The sequence below is a fragment of the Mesoplodon mirus genome, assembly GCF_964341445.2.
Source record: "Mesoplodon mirus genome assembly, chromosome: 13".
Classification (NCBI taxonomy): domain Eukaryota; kingdom Metazoa; phylum Chordata; class Mammalia; order Artiodactyla; family Ziphiidae; genus Mesoplodon; species Mesoplodon mirus.
This window is the reverse complement of record NC_138989.1, coordinates 11,357,914-11,377,154: the sequence shown is the minus strand read 5'-3', so window position 1 is coordinate 11,377,154 and position 19,241 is coordinate 11,357,914. Positions and strand designations below refer to the sequence as shown.

Here is a 19,241-nt window from a genome sequence, read left to right as displayed (position 1 = left end):
TAATTTAAAATGATAGATAATACATTATATTTTTAATAGATTTATTTTCCCAATTAAAAGGGCTCATTTGTATATATGCAATCAAGAGACTTTATATTCCAATTCAGCTTTCTTAACTTCATTTTTATAATTATTGATAAAATAATTTTATTTTCTTTTATATTAAAAAGCTAAACTAAAATTCATTCTTCATTCTTTTCCTATTTTTTAATCTATTTTTAGAGGAAGAGGAGTCCTTTCTTTTGTTCAAGGCTAATCCCTGCACTAATGCTCTTACTGTTATGCACTTCCTGAGATCCTACTTCTTTAACTGCATCTCTTTCCTCTATCTCCAATGCCTCTGTCCTGGCTCCTTTCCTTCTGCATATAAATATGAAGAGGGCTGCCCTATATGTATGTACCTTTCTACCTACTGCCCTTTGTCACTTTTCCTTCTTGGCCAAATTTATGAATCTTAAAATAACCAACTTTCGCTATCTCTGCCTTCTCACTTCCCATTTATTCTACAACCCACAGTAATCTACTATTTATCCTAACTATTCCTGTAAAACTGCTTTTACTAAGGTCATCAAGAAGGCCCTACTTGTAAAACCCAGTTAGCACTGTTTTTGGTCCTTATTTAACTTGACTGCTCTGTGGCATCTGATGGTATTGGCTGCTCCCTCCTTGAAGCTGTGTACGCTCGTAACATCTGTGATGCCTTTATCAACCAGGTCTCCCTCTTCTTATGTGGCATGGACCCTCGTCTCATTCTACATTCAGCTCCTTGATTCATCATCGTTTTAATGTCCTTGACCCTCATCCAACTATCCTTTACCCAGACCTCTTTCTTATGTTCTGGATCTGTATTTCCCAACCAAATGCTAGACATCTCCGTTCAGGTGTCCCAGTTGTCACTACCCTTCCCTTTGACCAATCCTTCTTAAGTTATTTGAATGAGAAACCAGAAAGTCATCTTACTTTAAAACCTCCATCTGTACACTGTATCAGTAGCATATGATGCCAGAAACTTAAGACTCAGTAGGCATCAAACTGAAAGCATGCTTAACTTCCTCTTTCTCCTCGGTTCTTTTTCTCCGTTCTTGGTATTGACATACTCTAGTCACCTAGGCTCAAATGCTCAGTCACCGTAAATTCCTCCTCAACCGTCACTGTCAATGAGAAGCACTGTATTATCAAATCTACCTCTACAGTGTTTCTTAAGTGTTCCTTTCCCCCTGATTCCCATAGACACTACCCTTACTGCCTCTTGCATGGATTATTATCCAGAATGTTACCTATTCAAATCCATCTTACACTCTGATGCCAGGATAATCTTCCTAAAGCATCGCACTTCCCTGAGTCTAAAATGCCCTAGGCCTGCCTGTCAGAAACGGCCCACCTCTTCACTAATCCCCACCAGCTGATGACTTTTTCTCTCCCCACTATGGACCCCTGCCGTGTGCTCTCCCTCTACAGCATTTTTCATATTTTGCCTTATATAAGAGTTATTTTATGAATGTCTCTTCTGCAACTCTGCATGTCTCTTAAGGCAGAGAACATCAATTACATTGTTATTCCCCAAAGTGTTTTTCATAGCGCGCCGGTCCAGAACATTTTCACACAGTAGGCATTCTATAAGTGCCTGCTAAAATAAACTCAACCTACTTCTTCATCTTCCTGCGACTCATTCAAGGGTCCATTTCGTGTCTCTTGGAAAAGGATTTTTTTCATTTTCCGGTACTGTAGGTTATCTAGCTCACGAACAGCATCTTTTGTCCTCTGTATGAGGTCAATTAGGACACGTAGTGGCCGGTCTCGTCGAACAAAGTCATGCTAATTGAGGGAGGAGAAAAAACAGAAACTGATAATGAGGAGACATATTTTTAGGTGCTAGATTTAGATATAAAAGTAAATAGACATAAAACAGCTCTGTGGATTTTGAAGAAATAACAAGATACGATTTTCATTTCATGTAGCCTGTCATCTTTATAAATCTCATAGAGCGATAACTATGCTTTTCTCTTCTTCCTCAAGCCCCATTTTGTGGACTTGCCCTAGAATTTACTCAAGAATTCTTGATGTTTACTTTACCATACAAGTAGTAACAATGACTAGAACTTTAAATAGTAGCTGAGAGCTTGTGACTTTCAAATCTGAAACTACATAATAAGCAAAAGAATGCAGAGTATAGAATATTCTTGTTATAATCTGCTTCAATCCTCTTCCCCACCCTATGCTACCCTTTTAAAAACAGACTTGTGTATATTTTGTTTTCTATTTCTGTGGTCATATATAGTGTATGCTTGAAAATATGGCAGCTATTCCATATATCCAGAAGTCAGAATTCTGGCAACTTTATCTTCTCTTTACAGAGCTGTATAACCAGAAATAAGGGAAAAGGGTCTCTGAGAAGTAAAAATATCCGCCCCAAAGTCCTTAAGTTTTTCTTGGTATAAACGGGCTTCACTTTCAATATTATCAACGATCTCTAACATATATTCTGGTTTCCTGGTTTCTCAGTCTACAGCAGTTTAGAAAGAGGGAACAAAAGTGGGAGAATAAAGGACTGAGAACTGTTAGAGAGTTACTTGTTGCGGAAGAACAGTCCTTTGAAAGTTCTCTGACTGCCTGACAGTAGAGAGAGGGAAATTCCATGATTAACACACCAACCAACCAACCAAATAAGAATGAACCAAGGTTTGTGGGCTAGTTTGCAAAGGGGCAAATGCTCTTCATACAGTCCTTTTATACTACAAGACTTCACGAAATGCTATTGTTTCTGAGCCATCAAGAAGTGAAATTATATTCATTACGCTTTCTTCAAGAAGGCAGAGAAGCACATCATATATTTTGACAAGATTACCAGAGAAAATGATCAAAAGTAGGAGGGAATTTTGTTTTTTAAAGGAAAAGTTTCAGTTATGTGGAAAATTGACTTATGTGAAATTATAATTTGAAGATATTGGGAAAATGAGATGTAATGTGGTAGCCTGAGATGATGGAATAGATTTAATTTCTTTATAAGTTAAACAGATATAAAAGAGGAGCAGGCCCACTGTGAGAAAAAGATCTGTATGTCTTGTGGTTCTTCACCCTGACTTTGCTGTCTGGGGAATTGTGGCTTTTGCTCCCGTTTTTATAAAATATCTCTTCCTATGCAAAGAGTCCTTTCTGAAAATGAAACACCATTCCCAGAAGGAAGTGTAGCCTGCATATTTCAAGAGGAGAACGAAAGGGAGAAAGTAAATTATTTTGCTACTCTAGTGCTTGCAATTAGATAAGAGCAAATCAGTTTTTAGTAAACTTCAAGCTATAACCTAGGATACTGAATTTTAGAGCAGGAGTAGCTCTTAGAAATCCTTTTATTTCCAAGGTGAGGAAATTTAGGCCCAGAGAGGTTAAGTGATTTACACAGCTAAACAGTGGAAGAGCTAGAGCTGCAACCCAGGTTTCTTTATCTGGGGGTTTGTTTTCTGGTGTTCTACCACTTATTTGACCATATCATTTGTTGTGACGACACTGTGGCCCATTTATCCTCCATTCCAACCTCTTTTCCTCACCTTCCTTTCTTGTAAGCAGTAGAAAGTAAAAGAGTTGGACTCCACCCTTCTGTGCAGTTAATAGCATGACCAATAGTTCTGGCCAATGAGATATAGGCAGAAGCCCCAGAGGAAGGCTTTGTTTTCCAGAATAAAAAGCAAGACACAAGAAAAGAAGGCGTTTGTTCTGCTCTTTGCCCTGCCCTTCTCTCGCCAGGAATAAAACTGAGTCCTGGGCTTCCCTGGTGGCGCAGTGGTTGAGAGCCCGCCTGCCGATGCAGGGGACACGGGTTCGTGCCCCGGTCCGGGAAGATCCCACATGCCGCGGAGCGGCTGGGCCCGTGAGCCATGGCCGCTGAGCCTGCGCGTCCGGAGCCTGTGCTCTGCAACGGGAGAGGCCACAACAGTGAGAGGCCTGCGTACAGCAAAAAAAAAAAAACAAACAAAAACAAAAACAAAAAAAACAAAACAAAACTGAGTCCTGGAGATGGGGAGTCATTTTGTGACCAAGAAGACAAAAGCCACATACTAAGGATGGTAAAGTAGGGAGATAGGAGGAGCTGTTGAGCTGCTTACATCACTGGACTGCTTTCCCAATGTCCTGGACTTCTTGTTGCGTGAGGTAATTAAACCCTTACTTGTTTAAGTATTTTAAAACTGATATGCTCAATGTCTTAAACACATCTCACTGCCTCCATCGTAAAGTCTGACCCTTTACAGGGGGTTCCTGCTTGAATTTCCAGGTTCCAATCTAGTCACTCCTTCTCCTCCTTCCCACGCATACGTCTAAATCATTCTTGCCTCCTGCCGTGCATTTCACACCTGCATGTCTTCGCTCTCGTTCTCTCTGCCTGCAATCCCATCTCCTCACTGTTCTCTAAACCCATACAGTTAAAAGGTTCTCAGATCATTTTCAAAGAATGCTTTCTTTGTTCTTGGAAATATGTTTACTTTGAACATTTAAGTAATAGGGAAATGCATAAAAGAAAGTCTATCACTCAAAATTCCACCATCCAAAAATAAATATTAAGTCATGAAATAACATTTTAGACACTCTCCCTCCCCCTCTCTCTCTTACTCTCTCAGAATGATGGATACCCAGAAATAATTTTACATGAGAAACTTATTACGCATGGTAATTTAAAGAATAATCTATTAAATTTAGGTGTATTTGAGTTTAATAGAATTAGAAGCATCTGAAGTAAAATAATTGCTTAACATTAGTTATAATTTCTTCACCAAGAGTTACCAGTTCCTAAAGTGTCCTCTAAAGTTAAGGGAAGAAAAAGATTTTCAATTTAAGAATTTATTGACCATCTACCCTGAAAAGCAGGAAAATCAGTACATTTACATTCCTTTCTTACCCCTACTTTTTTCTAGTTACATTACTATTTTTACATTTTCAATTTTTACACTGTCAATGTTTATAAGTTTTACATTCTGCTTTTTGACCACAGCAATGATTTTACTGTAGTTCTCTATTTAAATTAATCCTATGTGAAGGTGACATTTTAACATCACGAAGAAAATGTGACGAGAAGATGGATTATTTAAAAGTATTTGGGAACAGCAAGATAGCCAACTGGAGAAAAAAAAAAAGTTGAATTCCTTATAACAAATTTCTGCATGACCTCTCCAAAAAAGCTCAGAATAAAGACTATCAAAAGAGAAATAAGAAGAAAATATTTGCAAGGTCTACTACAAATTAATAAGGGAAAAAACTCAACAGCCCAACAGACAAATGGGCAAAGATCGTAGAGGGTTCATAGAAAAGGAAATAGAAGTGGCTTGTCAACATATGAAAGATACTCAGTCTAATTCACAATGAGAAACACAAACTAAAATGACAGTGAGAAAAGTTTTTCACTGATCTGACTAGAAGCTGAAAAAGTTTTGGTACTCATATTTTGTTAATGGACCATAAATTGGGACATCCTCTTTGGTGGAAAATTGGCAATATTTATTTAAATTTAAAATTCACATTCCCTTTGATTAGGAATTCCACTTCTAATTCATTCCAGCACAGTTTGTCATAGCAAAAGACTGCAAACACCATAAATGAGTTGGTTATAAAAACTATAGTCCATTTGAGTATATAATGGAGCCATTAGAGAGGATGAGATAGTTCTTCATGTAGTAATATGGAACAATACTCAAAACACACTATAAAGTTAAAAAAAATCCAGCGTTTATAGTTTGCTAACACTGCTGCAAAAATAAAAAAGAATATTTACCTCCATATACGTAGAATATCTCTAGAAGGACGTGTACAAAATTAGTGACACCAGTTGCTAACTCTAGAGAAGGGCCTGGAAGGGGAATATTTACTTTTCATTCTCTCCCTTCCACTATTTTTTTTATCTTCTAAAATGTGTATTGTCTATCCAAAATGAAGAATGTAGTCTCTTTACGATGCTAAATAAATAAATAGTAAATAAATAAGTAATAAATAAATAAATAAATATCCGAGAGCAAACTTAAATTTAATGTTCACCACCAGTCCTTTTACAAGTTTCCCCAGTTCCTAATTCACTCTTTCTTCCTTCTTCCCTCTGTCCCTTTCTCTTTCTCTCTTGCTCTTTGTTTCATCAATAGATTGGCTGGATTTTGCTACTGAGTAATTAAGAAGAAGCTTTTAAGAGAAGAAAAGGCTTGAAAATGTCAGCTGCCTTTATAAATTGAAGAGCACCTTAGCTGCGTCACAAATCCTTGGTTTACATTTTCTTTTCCTTAGAACTTTGTAAAGTTCTACTCTTTATCCCAGTCCTTGCTTTATTTTTCTGACATTATATCAAATCATGTTTGTTTTCTTACTCTTTCATTAGAATATAAGTTCCAGGAGGGAAGGAACTATCTTTTTCTTTGTATCACTGTATGATTTTCAGTGCTTAGAACAGTGCTTGGCACACAATAGACAATCAGTAAACATTGTTGACTAAATGGTAGGCTCACTTGATTTGGCCCACCAAATAAAGAGTAAATCAAATCAAATAACGATCCAAACATTTATTTCCAAAAAAGTTTTCTTCAGGTATATCTTTAAATATCTTCTGTTCCATGTGTTTTGCTTTCTTCTTTAGGAATAATAGGTTGGAATATATATCTCCTCTGTCTCCCACATGTGTCATGCTCTCTATAATCATCTTTTTAAAATTTTCTTTTGCATTTAATTTTATTTCCCTAAGACTATCTACCATTGGAAACACCCTAAATGGGTCGGTTTATTATATTAGTTCGTTGCTTATGGTATGATTTTAATCTATATTTATTTATTTAAAAATATACTTATTTGGCAGTGCTGGGTCTTTGTTGTGGCATGCGGGATCTCATGTGGGATCTTCATTGCCGTGTGTGGGATCTTTTAGTGTGGCATGCAGGCTCTTAGATGCGGCATGCAAGATCTAGTTCCCTGACCAGGGATCAAACCTGGACACCCTGCACTGGGAACGCAAAGTCTTAACCACTGGACCACCAGGGAAGTCCCTTAATCTATATTTAAAATTTTCTCTTTCGTTTCTTTCTTTACCTCTGCCCATTTGTTTTTTATATGCTTTTGTTGTCTGTTGCCCTAAAATATCATCTTTGAATGCTTGTAGTATCTCTTCTTTGAGGTTTTTTTTTTCTCCTTAATTTATAGCCCAAATTTATCATTTTTTTCTCTTTAGGGCAGTGCTGTTTGTGTCCTGCTTTTTAAATCTTTGTCTACTTCAAAGTAATAAACATGTTATCTGTGTTCCTGGTGTTCTGTTGTCTGTAGTCCACATCTAGAACATGTGATGGCTCTACACCAAAAGAGAATAAGGTAGAGTCCATTGCCTTGTTGCTTCTGTCACCATATTGTTGTGGCCTGTTACTCACAAGAAGAAAAAACTTACTTCTGGGTAGAAAAACTAGTAAGCTTCAGACCTACTTCTTCAGGAACACTCAAAGCCAGAAAATAACAGAATAAGAGTTCTGAGAAAAAGAAAATGTAAACCAAGAATCTGTGACTTAGCCAAGGTGCAATTATAAAGGCAGCTGACATTTTTAACCTTCACAAATTTAGGCAATACAATCCTGAGTTTTTCTTAAAACAAACAAAAAAGTGCTGAAAAACACACAGAAAAGATTAAAATAACCTGGACTATTCTGTGGCCAATAAAAGATACTTATATTGTAAAAGACTCCCACGTACTTCACTGATATTAATGGAACACATTGCCTATGTATATAAAGCCTATACTAAAATGTTACATGAAAAGAGATGCTCAAAAATGCTATGTTTTGTTTTGTTTTGTTTTGTTTTTTTTGCTGTACGCGGGCCTCACTGTTGTGGCCTCTCTCGTGGCGGAGCACAAGCTCCGGACGCGCAGGCTCAGTGGCCATGGCTTATGGGCCCAGCCGCTCCGCGGCATGTGGGATCTTCCCAGACCGGGGCACGAACCCGTGTCCCCTGCATCGGCAGGCGGACTCTCAACCACTGTGCCACCAGGGAAGCCCAAAAATGCTATGTTTAAATCAGATGAATGCAGTTAACGTGTGTGATGCAATGCTATGCAAATGTCTGTTTTATATGTTTATCACATATCTTCATTGCCTGATGAGTTGACAACAACCTAACTGAAATCCCAGAGTTGGTATTTGAACCACTGAGTCTCTGTCCTGAAAACATTGCATTAAAGTTCATGCAGATATCAGTCACAGGAACATCACAATGATGACCAACGCAAGGAGAAATATTCTTTGTCACAAGGCAAAAAGAAGGGGGAGAAAACAGAAAAGGGGAAAAGATGGGGGAAAGACTTTCTGCAGGGAACATATAGCACATATCTTGCTACTTCTGTGCCTAGCTACCATCTCTGGATAAATGACAAGGCAGTATGTTCTAATTCAGTTTGTCATGATGAGCTGCCACGGGAATGATTTACTATATTCCACTACAACATGACTTTAAATCCCCCTCCTCAAATATAAACTTGAAAAATTACCCGTAATAGTTCCACTGATGTTGGCCTTTCCTGAGGCATTTTCTGCAAGCAGTAATCAACAAATCTCCTAAAGGAGTCTGTCCTGTGTGTGCAAATACATTGAAAGAAAATAAAATCAGGGTCTGTAGAACATACTGATCACTTTAAATAATTTTCATCCAAGGGAAATTTTTATATTTTAGGAGATTTTTATTAAAATACTTTGGAATGTCAGGAGAACCAAACCATTTTCAAGTTTAAGGTATCTAAAATTAATTCTTTTGGATAATGAATGTGGACAGTTTCAAGTTAGTCAACATATATACATACCTTATTATAAAAGCAAGGTCAAATTGTTATATCATAGAATGAAAAATACTATATTTATATACAACGGTTTTATATACATTTTTCTCTCCAAAGATAACAACTCTCATAAGTCTTAAGCCTATATTCTTCATGACCAGTTGGTAACTCTTCCATCACCCACAACCTATAACCAGGTAGTAAAACTTGAAGCATAAGGGACAGAGAACCTAGGAATATGCTTTCTGGATGAAAACAATTTCTCTCTTGAAAATTCCATTTTGTCTGCTCTTCTTTGACACTGCACTTTTTCTATAACTCTGTGACCCCAATAGTTAGCAAAATGTCATAATTTCATAATGTCCTTGTTTCAGCAAGGAACAATATATCTTCTGAATAGATAATATATGTTCTGTCTCAACACATTTAAATATACATATAGTAAAGAAAAAAAAATGACAACTAGAAAAATAATGACATCAGAGAGGGTAATTTATCCTTGCTGGGAAGTGATAAGACTGAGGTGATCGATACAAAACCATCATGACTTAAGAGACTAGGCTGGTTAGGAAGGTAGCAGGGCATGTATCTGGTAGAATTTCAATTCATACACACATTAAGAACACAGTAGAAGCCATAGTGAGGGTAGAAATATAGGGTGTGTGTGTGTGTGTGTGTGTGTGTGTGTGTGTGTGTGTGTGTGTGTGTGTGTGTGTGTGTGTGTGTAAAGTTCGGGCTTATAAAGCATCAGTGTCAGTTATCACAACATACAATGAAGGAATGAAATGCTTTCTAGGTCAGATATTTAAAGTGTAATTTAATGAAAGTGCCAAATACATATGGTGATTTCTCTTAGAAATTTAAAGCAACAGCTCAGTCTTACCATTCCTTAGATTGTAATGTGGGGGAGTCGTTCTGGGCAATGTGATATAAGGCACTCATTGCATTCATGTTGAAAAGAGGGGGCTTCCGTTCCGCTGAAAGAAAAGAAACACGATAAAGCAGTTCTTGAAAGGCATCAGGCAGATGGAGAAATAAGGAACTATGAGCAAAGCTTTGCCACTAAATCAATAGCTCGTTATTATCGTCATGCCACATAATCCACTTATTTTAATCTTTAAGGTCGCTCAGGATAGCCATTCAGAAGAAGCTGCTGGTCATCTTAAAGTACACCAGAAAAGCTCCTAACAGAACCCACTTCAAGAGAGTAAAAAAATTTTTTTCTTATTTTTCACATGTATCTTCAAAAGGCTGGACTTTGTTTTCCCACAATAGGTATGAACATCTTCGTGTGTGTGTGTTTTAGTTAAAATAAAAAATATGTATTCATTGAAAAAAATTCAGAAAGCAGAGAAGTAGAATGAAAAAAAGGGCTAATTATGGAATGGAACATCTTAAACATCACGAACACAGTATGGGAGATAAAGTAATTCAATTCAATAAACACCATTTGAAGGCATACCCAGGCCAATGAACTGGTATAAGTCAGGGTAGAGGGTAAAAAGGAGGTAGGAAAAGGAGGATAAATGGGAGCAAGGTCTTGTCCACCCCCTTCTAAGGAGAAACTCAGTGAATCAGATACTTCTTAGTAGAAGATTTGCTCCATCCCAGCCCACCATGATCTCATGTTTGGAATTTCTATTGCTGTCTTTTAGTAGACTGCTCACTTGGCATGTGCTCTCCTATTGCATTTATATAAACATACAAATCTTTTCTCTCAAAAGAAATCATAAGCTCTAAGAGCAAGATCTTATAACCCTAATACTCTTATTCTTTTATTTATTCTCTGGCATATGTAGTAAGATATTATTCAAATATTAGGTGCTCCATTTGTTGACCAAAGGAAAGAAACAAGGTTCTAGTTCTGAGTACAGTTAATTTTATGCTGTTTATTAGTTATTATGTCACAGAAGATAAATCACTGTCTCATTCTACCGTGTTTATCCTAATGGATTCTTTATATAGTACCACTTTAAAATTCATAATCTGATCTCAGGTTTCATCAGAGCACCTTGGTATTTAAGTAAAGATTCTCCTCTTAACCACTTTTAAAAAGGTGAATTCAGCGTATTCTATGCAATTCTAAGAAACATAACAAGAACTAAGGGCAGGGAACAAAAAGTAACAGGGAAGACATTTTTACTCATAGAAGGAAGAACTTGTGAAAAGCCAGAGTGCTAAAGCAAAGCAAACCCCAAAAACCCCCCAAAACCCACAATGAATAATGTTGATAGCAGTGAACTTTAAGTTATTAGCAGAGTTCCAGCAGAAGGCAACTATACTTATTTATCAGTGATACTCTGGAGGGGCCCCTTATAGTCTTGACTAAATGATCTCTGATACTTTTGAAATGTGACAGTCTCTGATTCCACAAATATTGTTTATTAACTTCTCAACAAGATGCTTTACACTCACCAAATGGATACCACTGTTATAGGGACATGAGCTGTTAACAAGTGGAAATTTGAAAGCTGCAGTGTGGACAAAGGAATTTTATACCTGTTTCAAATGTGGAAGATGAAAAAAAAAAGGGCTCAGGTTTATTTCTCAGGAGGTAGATTCTAGAAAGTTTCTAGAGCATGGCCTTCTGACAACTTCAAATATTGGAACCATGTGGAAGCAGGAACTCATCATGTTACCATCAATGGATTCCCATGATTTTTAGGACAAAGTCTAGATCTTTAAACATAGTCTCCTGGTCTTTCCTAACATGACCCTGGCTACCTCCAGCACTTCATTCTGAGAATCAATGTTTCCCCCCTCTTCTCATGCATCTGTTGCTTCACTGAAAGAACCAAGCTCAGAGCCTTTCACACATGTTGCTTTCTCTGTCTGGACTCCCCTCTCACTTTTGTTGCCTAAACTTTACCTGGTTAACTCTTCCCAATCCTTCAGGTTTCACCTTAAATATAGTTGCATTTCTGCATTAATTTAATAAATATTTATTCAAGGCTTATTATATGCGTACAATCATTTCCTCAGGGAAGGCTTCTCTGACCTCTCAAGACTAGGCGTCCCATTAGATTCTGTCATTGCAAATTATATTTTAACTTTCTACCACCTATCACAACCACAACTAATTATTTATGTAATTCTTTACTTAATGTATGTTCTGTTTGCTAAACTTCATGAGGAACAATGTCTATTACGCTCATCTTTGCATTCCCACTGCTGAGCACAGCACCTGGTATATATTTTGGGTGGCCCCAAAATACCTATTAGATAAGTAAATGAAGGTAAGGCAAATTAAGGCAAAGAAGAAAATCTGTCAACAAACACAGAATCTTTGTGCAGCAAGAAGTCACAAAAAATGACTGAGGAGTGACTAAGTCTTGGGGCTTACATCAAGGTACTATGTGATGGCTTCATTCACTATTAGGAGGATAGGCAAAAGGTATACAATTCGAGCTGCTTAGAAGAACACGAAATTGCACAGGAGAAACAGAAGGGAAGGGGAGCTAAAGAAAGAAGAAAATAGAAATTTAGAAAGGGGAGGATGAAGGAACAACAACGAAATCCAATTCAACAGTAATAAGAAAGGCAGTAAGGCATTTGGAGCAGGAATGTGAGGTCTGTGAGTGGCAGATACTCTGTTGTGAACAAGACAGGAAGACAGCCAGCCACACTATGGGTGGAATAGCTCTAGTAGAGAATCCCATGAAAAAAGGCATTCCAAACATAGTACACAGCTCTACGGTCTGAGAAGCATTCGCTAAATATCAGTTTCAGGCGGCCTCACCTGTGTTCAAGTCCTTTGCTAGATGTACTACATAAATCTTCTGAGCCATAGTGACAGGGTTCATTGCTAAGTCAGCATGCTATGGAGCAAGGGTTGGGAAACTATGGCCTGTGAGCCAAATTCACCTAGAAGCCTGTTTTTGTAAAGTTTTATTGGAACACAGCCATGTCCATTCATTAATGTGTTGTCTATGGCTGCTTTCATGCTACAACAGCAGGGTTGAGTAGTCATGACAGAGATTATATGACTTAAAAGGACTAAAGCACTTATTATCTGGTCCTTAGCTGAAAGCTTGTCAGCCTTTACTGTAGAATATAATACTCTGCATAGAAGCTTCTAGATAAGCAACAGAACAGGAACCGGAAGTGCTTTGAAGCTACCTTGTGATATGTAAGCCATTTTACATCCAAAGAAAGGAAAAAGGTGAAAGCATAAAAAAGCTGAATTAACTAAATTAAAAGAAAAAAACCAGTGATTTACTTAATTTAAAGATAATGATCAAGTTTTTCTGAATGCTTCATGTATGTTTTATGAGATCAAGGTTCAGAGAAGCCTTTGGACACTGCTCTGCTTGGTGAAGCTCATGCTAAATTAGAGCAGCTAGACTGAGCTTTATTTTAATAAAGAAGATCAGAGAGTACCCCATCTTTGGATAAACACTTCATGAAAAGGCAGATTTCTTATGAACAAATATGGTTGACAACCGTAATAATTAATGATAATAATAATTGCTACCACTTATTGAGTTCCTATTACATGTCAGGCATTCACTTTAGGTATGTTACATGTGGTATGTTATTCATAATTCTCACAACAGCTTGGCAAGATAAGCATTATTACTTCAATTTCCCAACAGAAGGAGCTGGGGTAAGCTAGTCTAAATAATGAAACCAAGCCACACAGTAAGTGGCTAAATTGGGATTTCAACCCAGTCCTGTAAGACTCCAAGACTTGTCTTTTCACTAGACCTCAGTGCCTCTTCAATTATTCTGTGCATTTTATAATAGATAGTACTGGTATTTCAATATGAAAAAAAAAAGGAAGAAGCAGCTTTATAAGACTAAATATACCCCTGTCCCCTCAACAGCCATCACAACATTCATTTATTAACACAAACAGTGAGTGGCAATAATAATGTGGAAGAAGAAAATTCCAGGCAGAGAAACTACGAAATAACATTTATGTTTTTTATGTTTTTTTCTATTTTTCCCTTGGAGAATGCATTTCTGAACACAGTCAATTCCCTGTCAATGCTGATGAACCATTTGCCAGCTTCTACCATGGTCTGTGCTGGTGAACTAAGGGTCTATAGCTTAAACAGAAGAGTGTCAGATTAACTTCTCTTGAAATAATCTCAAAAAATAAAATATCTGGTGACTGGACAATTTCAGTGTCCAAGAAGCTTCCAAGGATGCATGAATTTACCTAGGTTTTTCAGTGGAAGATCAATTTACCAAAAGATAATTTGTAAAGCAGGTTTAACTGCTTAGGGACCTTGGAGTTTGATCCAGGAAAGAGAGAGAGTGCCAGCAGCATTATCATCTTCCTGCTTTCTGATGACACCTCAGTGATTCAATGTACAGATTAGGGGCTTTTAAAAAATATACACTGTTATAACATATATATGGAATCTAAAAAAAAAAAAAAGGTTCTGAAGAACCTAGGGGCAGGACAGGAATAGAGATGCAGATGTAGAGAATGGACTTGAGGACACGGGGAGGGGGAAGGGTAAACTGGGATGAAGTGAGAGAGTGGCATGGACATATATACACTAGCAAACGTAAAATAGATAGCTAGTGGGAAGCAGCTGCATAGCACAGGGAGATCAGCTCAGTGCTTTGTGACCACCTAGAGGGGTGGGATAGGGAGGGTGGGAGAAGGGAGACGCAAGAGGGAAGAGATATGGGAACATATGTATATGTATAACTGAGTCACTTTGTTATAAAGCAGAAACTAACACACTCTTGTAAAGCAATTATACTCCAATAAAGATGTTTAAAATATATATATACACTGTTATAGAAAAGATATCATAAGGAAAGGGGACAACACATTATTCAGGCCCTATCCACAACTTTCACTGTAATTTCAACATTAAAAGTAAAATTTAAAGTATACTGTCTGTACCTGGAATTTCATTAAACCTGAAACATACAGAAAACTTAGAAAAATCATTGCTTAGGTTTATATATGCAGCAGTTTAATCATCTTTCATGTAAAAAAAATACCCTTCTTTTATGTGTCCATTAACAAGATTAATGCCAAGGAAATAGAGATGTATAGTAAAGCTGTCAAAGAGGTACTTGTATGGTTTATTACATTACCAGTGTAATAAAGTTTGAATAATTGCTGAGAATTTAAATGTCCTTGGTAACAATTTTATTTTATGAATATTAACTGAGCATGTACTACCATCTTTCTCTGAATCTAAGATGTCATTGACAATAAGATGAATCGCAATTTAAGATGTATCACTATTTTATGTATAACTTAGAACAAAATGCTGCCAATTATAATCATAAAATGCTGTTGCCTGTAAAATACCCCCCAGTTTAAAGAGATGTTAAAATGTAAATTAAAAATTTGATGAGATATGATATATACTAGGATTGTGCTGATGATGCCTAACATTTACTGAACACATACTATACACCAGATATAATAATAAGCACTTTACGTCCACATTTTCATTTAATCCAGACAATCCCCATAAGGTAGGGGATCTTACTATGCAAATTTCATAGACAGTTAAAATAACTTGACCAAAGTCATACAACTAAAAAATGGCAGAGCTGGAATTAGAACTCAAGTTTATCTGACTATAGAGTCTGTGCTCTTAGGCATAATTTAATACTATCATCTATCAATTTGAAGGACTAGCTGTTGTGGAGGATAAGACAATTTGGGAGAAGGCTACTCTGTTCTTTGATTCAGTAAATCATTTTATAAAAGGTAATCAAAGTTAGGCTGATATAGAGAGCATGTTGGTATATATATTTCAATTCCTTTTTATAAAATGATAAAATCAGAAATTAAGCACATTTCCTCTCCTGTCTCAAGAGAGGAAATACTAAGGTACCTCCTGGGATCTGCACCTATTTTGCCAATGTTGACTGCTGTTTGAAACTCCAGTCATTACTACATCTACATAGTACAAAAACTGATGCGATGACAATCCTGAATCATCATAAAAGGGTGTGTGTTGTTTGCTCTATTTAATTAGGTTGGAAAGGGCAGAATCCATGTTATATTTTAGAAAGATTTTGGTAAGAAAATAACTTGCTGAAACAATGGGTGGGCACTAATTAGTTGTAAGGTTCAACTCGGGGGACATCCCTTTAAATAGTTGTAACTGAGGAGTTGCTATTATAATTGCAGTGTTACAAGTAAAATTTTGGTTCACTTTAGAATATAAATGACAAAAATAGGAATAATCCTACATACGAATGCAATCAGCTGTTTTGAGCATTGATATATGCCAAGCACTATGTTAAACACTTTACATATGTAATCTCATTGAAGTCCGACAATACCTATGATATATGTATTGTTATTTTCATTTAGATGAGAAAACTGAGGCTTAGGGACAATTTTAGAAAATTGTCCAAGTTCTCATCGTCAGAATCAACACGTTACACAACCCCAGAAGGTGTCATTCACATCCTAGACTATGAGAATGCCTGCTGGTGTTATGTGCAGCCACACTTGACTGTCCTGCCAGCTAAGTGCTGGTAAAGCCAAGATTCAAATCCAGGGTGTCTAATTGCTAACTCCATGCTACACAGAGAATAGTTTTTTTTTTTTTTCAAACCAAAGGAATGTACATTTATTTCTAATTTAAAAACGTTAAATTATTTGATATTTGAAATACATAAAAATTTGCATAGTATTATAACAGAAACCTACTGCTTAGATTTAGCATTATTTGGTCATATTTGTTTCAGATATTTTCTTCTAAAAAAAAGGTAAGATATAACTATTCCTCTTCTGCCCTCCAGAGTTTACTATTCTGAGATGGTATCTCTTACATCTATGTTATGTTTTATTATTATATATGCTCATAAATAATATATAAAATTGTTTATAAAGCTTTCATAATTGGCATCGTACTGTACCTAAACTTCAGTGACTTTGTTCATTAACTATTCAATGTTATGATTTGAGATTTATCCATGATGATACATGTAGATCCAGCTCATCATAAGAATTTGGTTGTTTCCACCATTTCTTGCTTCTACAAACAAGGTTGCAGCCTCACACATGTTCCAGTGTACATGCATAAAATTTCTAAAGTGTATACTTAGAAGTGAAATGTTGAGTCACTGACACTCCTCATCATCCTTACCAGATGCTGCCAACTTGCCCTCCAAAGTGGTTATACCAATTGACATTCCTATTACCAGATGCTGCCAACTTGCCCTCCAAAATGTTTATACCAATTTACATTCTTATCAATAGTGTATGAGAGTTCCTGTTTCTTTAGCAGCTTCTCCAAATTTATTAACCTTCGACTTTAAAAAAATTTTACCAGTCTGATGTGAAATAGTTTTAACTTGCATTTCCCTGATTACTAAAGATGCAGAGTATCTTCTGATGTTTGTTGTCCATTTAGGTCTTCTTTTCAATGTTAATTGCTTGATCATATTCATGCCCATTTTTCTACTGGCTGTTTATCTTTTTCTTTTTGGTAAAGAAATTGTGAGAGTTCTTTATAAATTCTGGGCCAATACTCTGTTGGGTAGATATGTTTCAATTACTTTCTATCAGTCTATGCTTACCTTTTAATTTTTGTGTTTTATATAGCTTTATATTTTAAAGTACTAAAAGTTATCATATTTGTCATTATTTTTTAAAAATTGTTTAGAAAAATTCTTCCCTATACCCATAAAGGTATACTCCTAGGATAATATAATATTAATTATACTTACATAGTGCTTATTACATGCCAGGCCAGGTTTTAAGTACTTTATATTCATTAATTCTTTAATCTTCATTATAATAGCACCTACTTCATGGGATTGTTATCTCTATATTATAGGTAAGGAAACTGAGGCATAAAGGATCTTTTCCTAAAAGTTTTAAAATTTTACTTTTGAGTATTTAACTAAAATCTGGAATTTATTTTCGTGTATGGCATTTGCTAGAAATTTAATTTTGGCTTTTATCATATAATTAACAAATTGTCTCATATTATTAATCAAAGAGGCCATCCTTTCACCACTGATCTTTATTTATTTATTATTATTATTTTTTTTATGGTACGCGGGCCCCTCACTGTCATGGCCTCTCCCGTTGCGGAGCACAGGCTCCGGATGCGTAGGCTCAGCAGCCATGGCTCATGGGCCCAGCTGCTCCGCGGCATGTGGGATCTTCCCGGACTGGGGCACGAACCCGTGTCCCCTGCATCGGCAGGCGGACTCAGCCACTGCGCCACCAGGGAAGCCCCTCACCACTGATCTTTAATGTCTTTTTTCTCTTATACCAAAATCTGACTTATAGGTGAGTCTGTTTCTAGGTATTCTAGTCTGTTCTATTGACCATATTGATTTAATTATTATAGTTTGGATTGTGGTATAGTGACTCTTCTGTCCAAATTGTTTCTTCAGAATTGTTTTGACTGGTTTTGGCCCTATGAATTTTAGGGCTACCTTGTCAAATTCTACAAAATATTTCTGGAAGTTTGTCATGAATCCTTTTTAAAGTATGTGAATATTTCTGCGGAGTGCCCCCCGAAATCAGTGTTAATAAGATGAATTTTTTCTGTATGAAACAGAGAATAACACAATATCAGAAACTAAAAAAGAAATCTACCACCTCAATATCCATTAATAGAGGACCAGTCAAATAAACTATGATATATCCATATAATGGAATAACATAATGCCAGTAAAAAAATGAAAAAGTGTCTAAGTTACTAATATAAAACAGTGCTCCAAGATGGTATTAAGTGAAAAATCAAAGTATAGAACCAATTGTATATGTTAATTTAGGGGTAAAAGGTAATATAGTAAGCATATATACATATTTCTAGAGTCATCCCTCAGTAACTGTTGGGGACTGGTTCCAGGATTGCCCCAGCCTGCCCCAGAATACAAAATTTGTGGATGCTTAAGTACCTTATATAAAATGCCATAGTTTTTGCATATAACCTAATCATATCCTCCCACATCATCACCTCTAGATTACTTATAATACCTGATACAATGTAAATGCCATGTAAATAGTTGTAAATACAATGTAAATAGCTGCCCAAAGAATGGCAAATGCAAGTTTTGCTTTGTGGAACTTTCCAGAATTTTTTTTTTCCCAAATATTTTCGATGTGCAGTTGGTTGAATCCATGGATATGGAAGCCGTGGATATGGAAGGTTATATATTATAAATACACACACACACACACACACACAAAATAAATAAATACATATATACATACATACACATATATAATATATATAAAAATATACATATTTGTAAAGAATCTCTGGAAGGATATATAAGAAATTAATAACAGAGGTTCCCTTTGTGTGTTCACAGGGGTGGGGAAGGAATTGTATGAATAGGGCCAGGGGTAGAAGAAGTCCTTTCACTGCCTATCTTTTTATATTTTTTGATTTACAAAACACATGAATGTTACTTATTTTAAAAAATTAAGTAAATATTCTGTTTCCTGCTTGAATTGTTTTTTTTTCTTCACTAACATCTCTTTAGTATTAAAAAAAAAGACAAATTG

The 19,241-nt window shown here is 36.2% G+C and overlaps 1 protein-coding gene across 2 annotated transcripts in view; it reads right to left on the bottom strand.

Moving 5' to 3' along the window:
- TAOK3 (TAO kinase 3) overlaps positions 1 to 19,241 on the bottom strand; it is a 188,499-nt gene that overhangs the window by 43,421 nt on the left and 125,837 nt on the right. For both annotated transcript variants that reach the window (XM_082640815.1, XM_082640814.1), the window contains 3 exons: positions 9,657 to 9,750; positions 8,489 to 8,570; positions 1,648 to 1,815 (listed from right to left, as the gene is read on the bottom strand). In XM_082640815.1, coding sequence (XP_082496941.1) covers positions 1,648 to 1,815; positions 8,489 to 8,570; positions 9,657 to 9,750 — 344 coding nt within the window. The remainder of the gene's footprint in view (positions 1 to 1,647; positions 1,816 to 8,488; positions 8,571 to 9,656; positions 9,751 to 19,241) is intronic.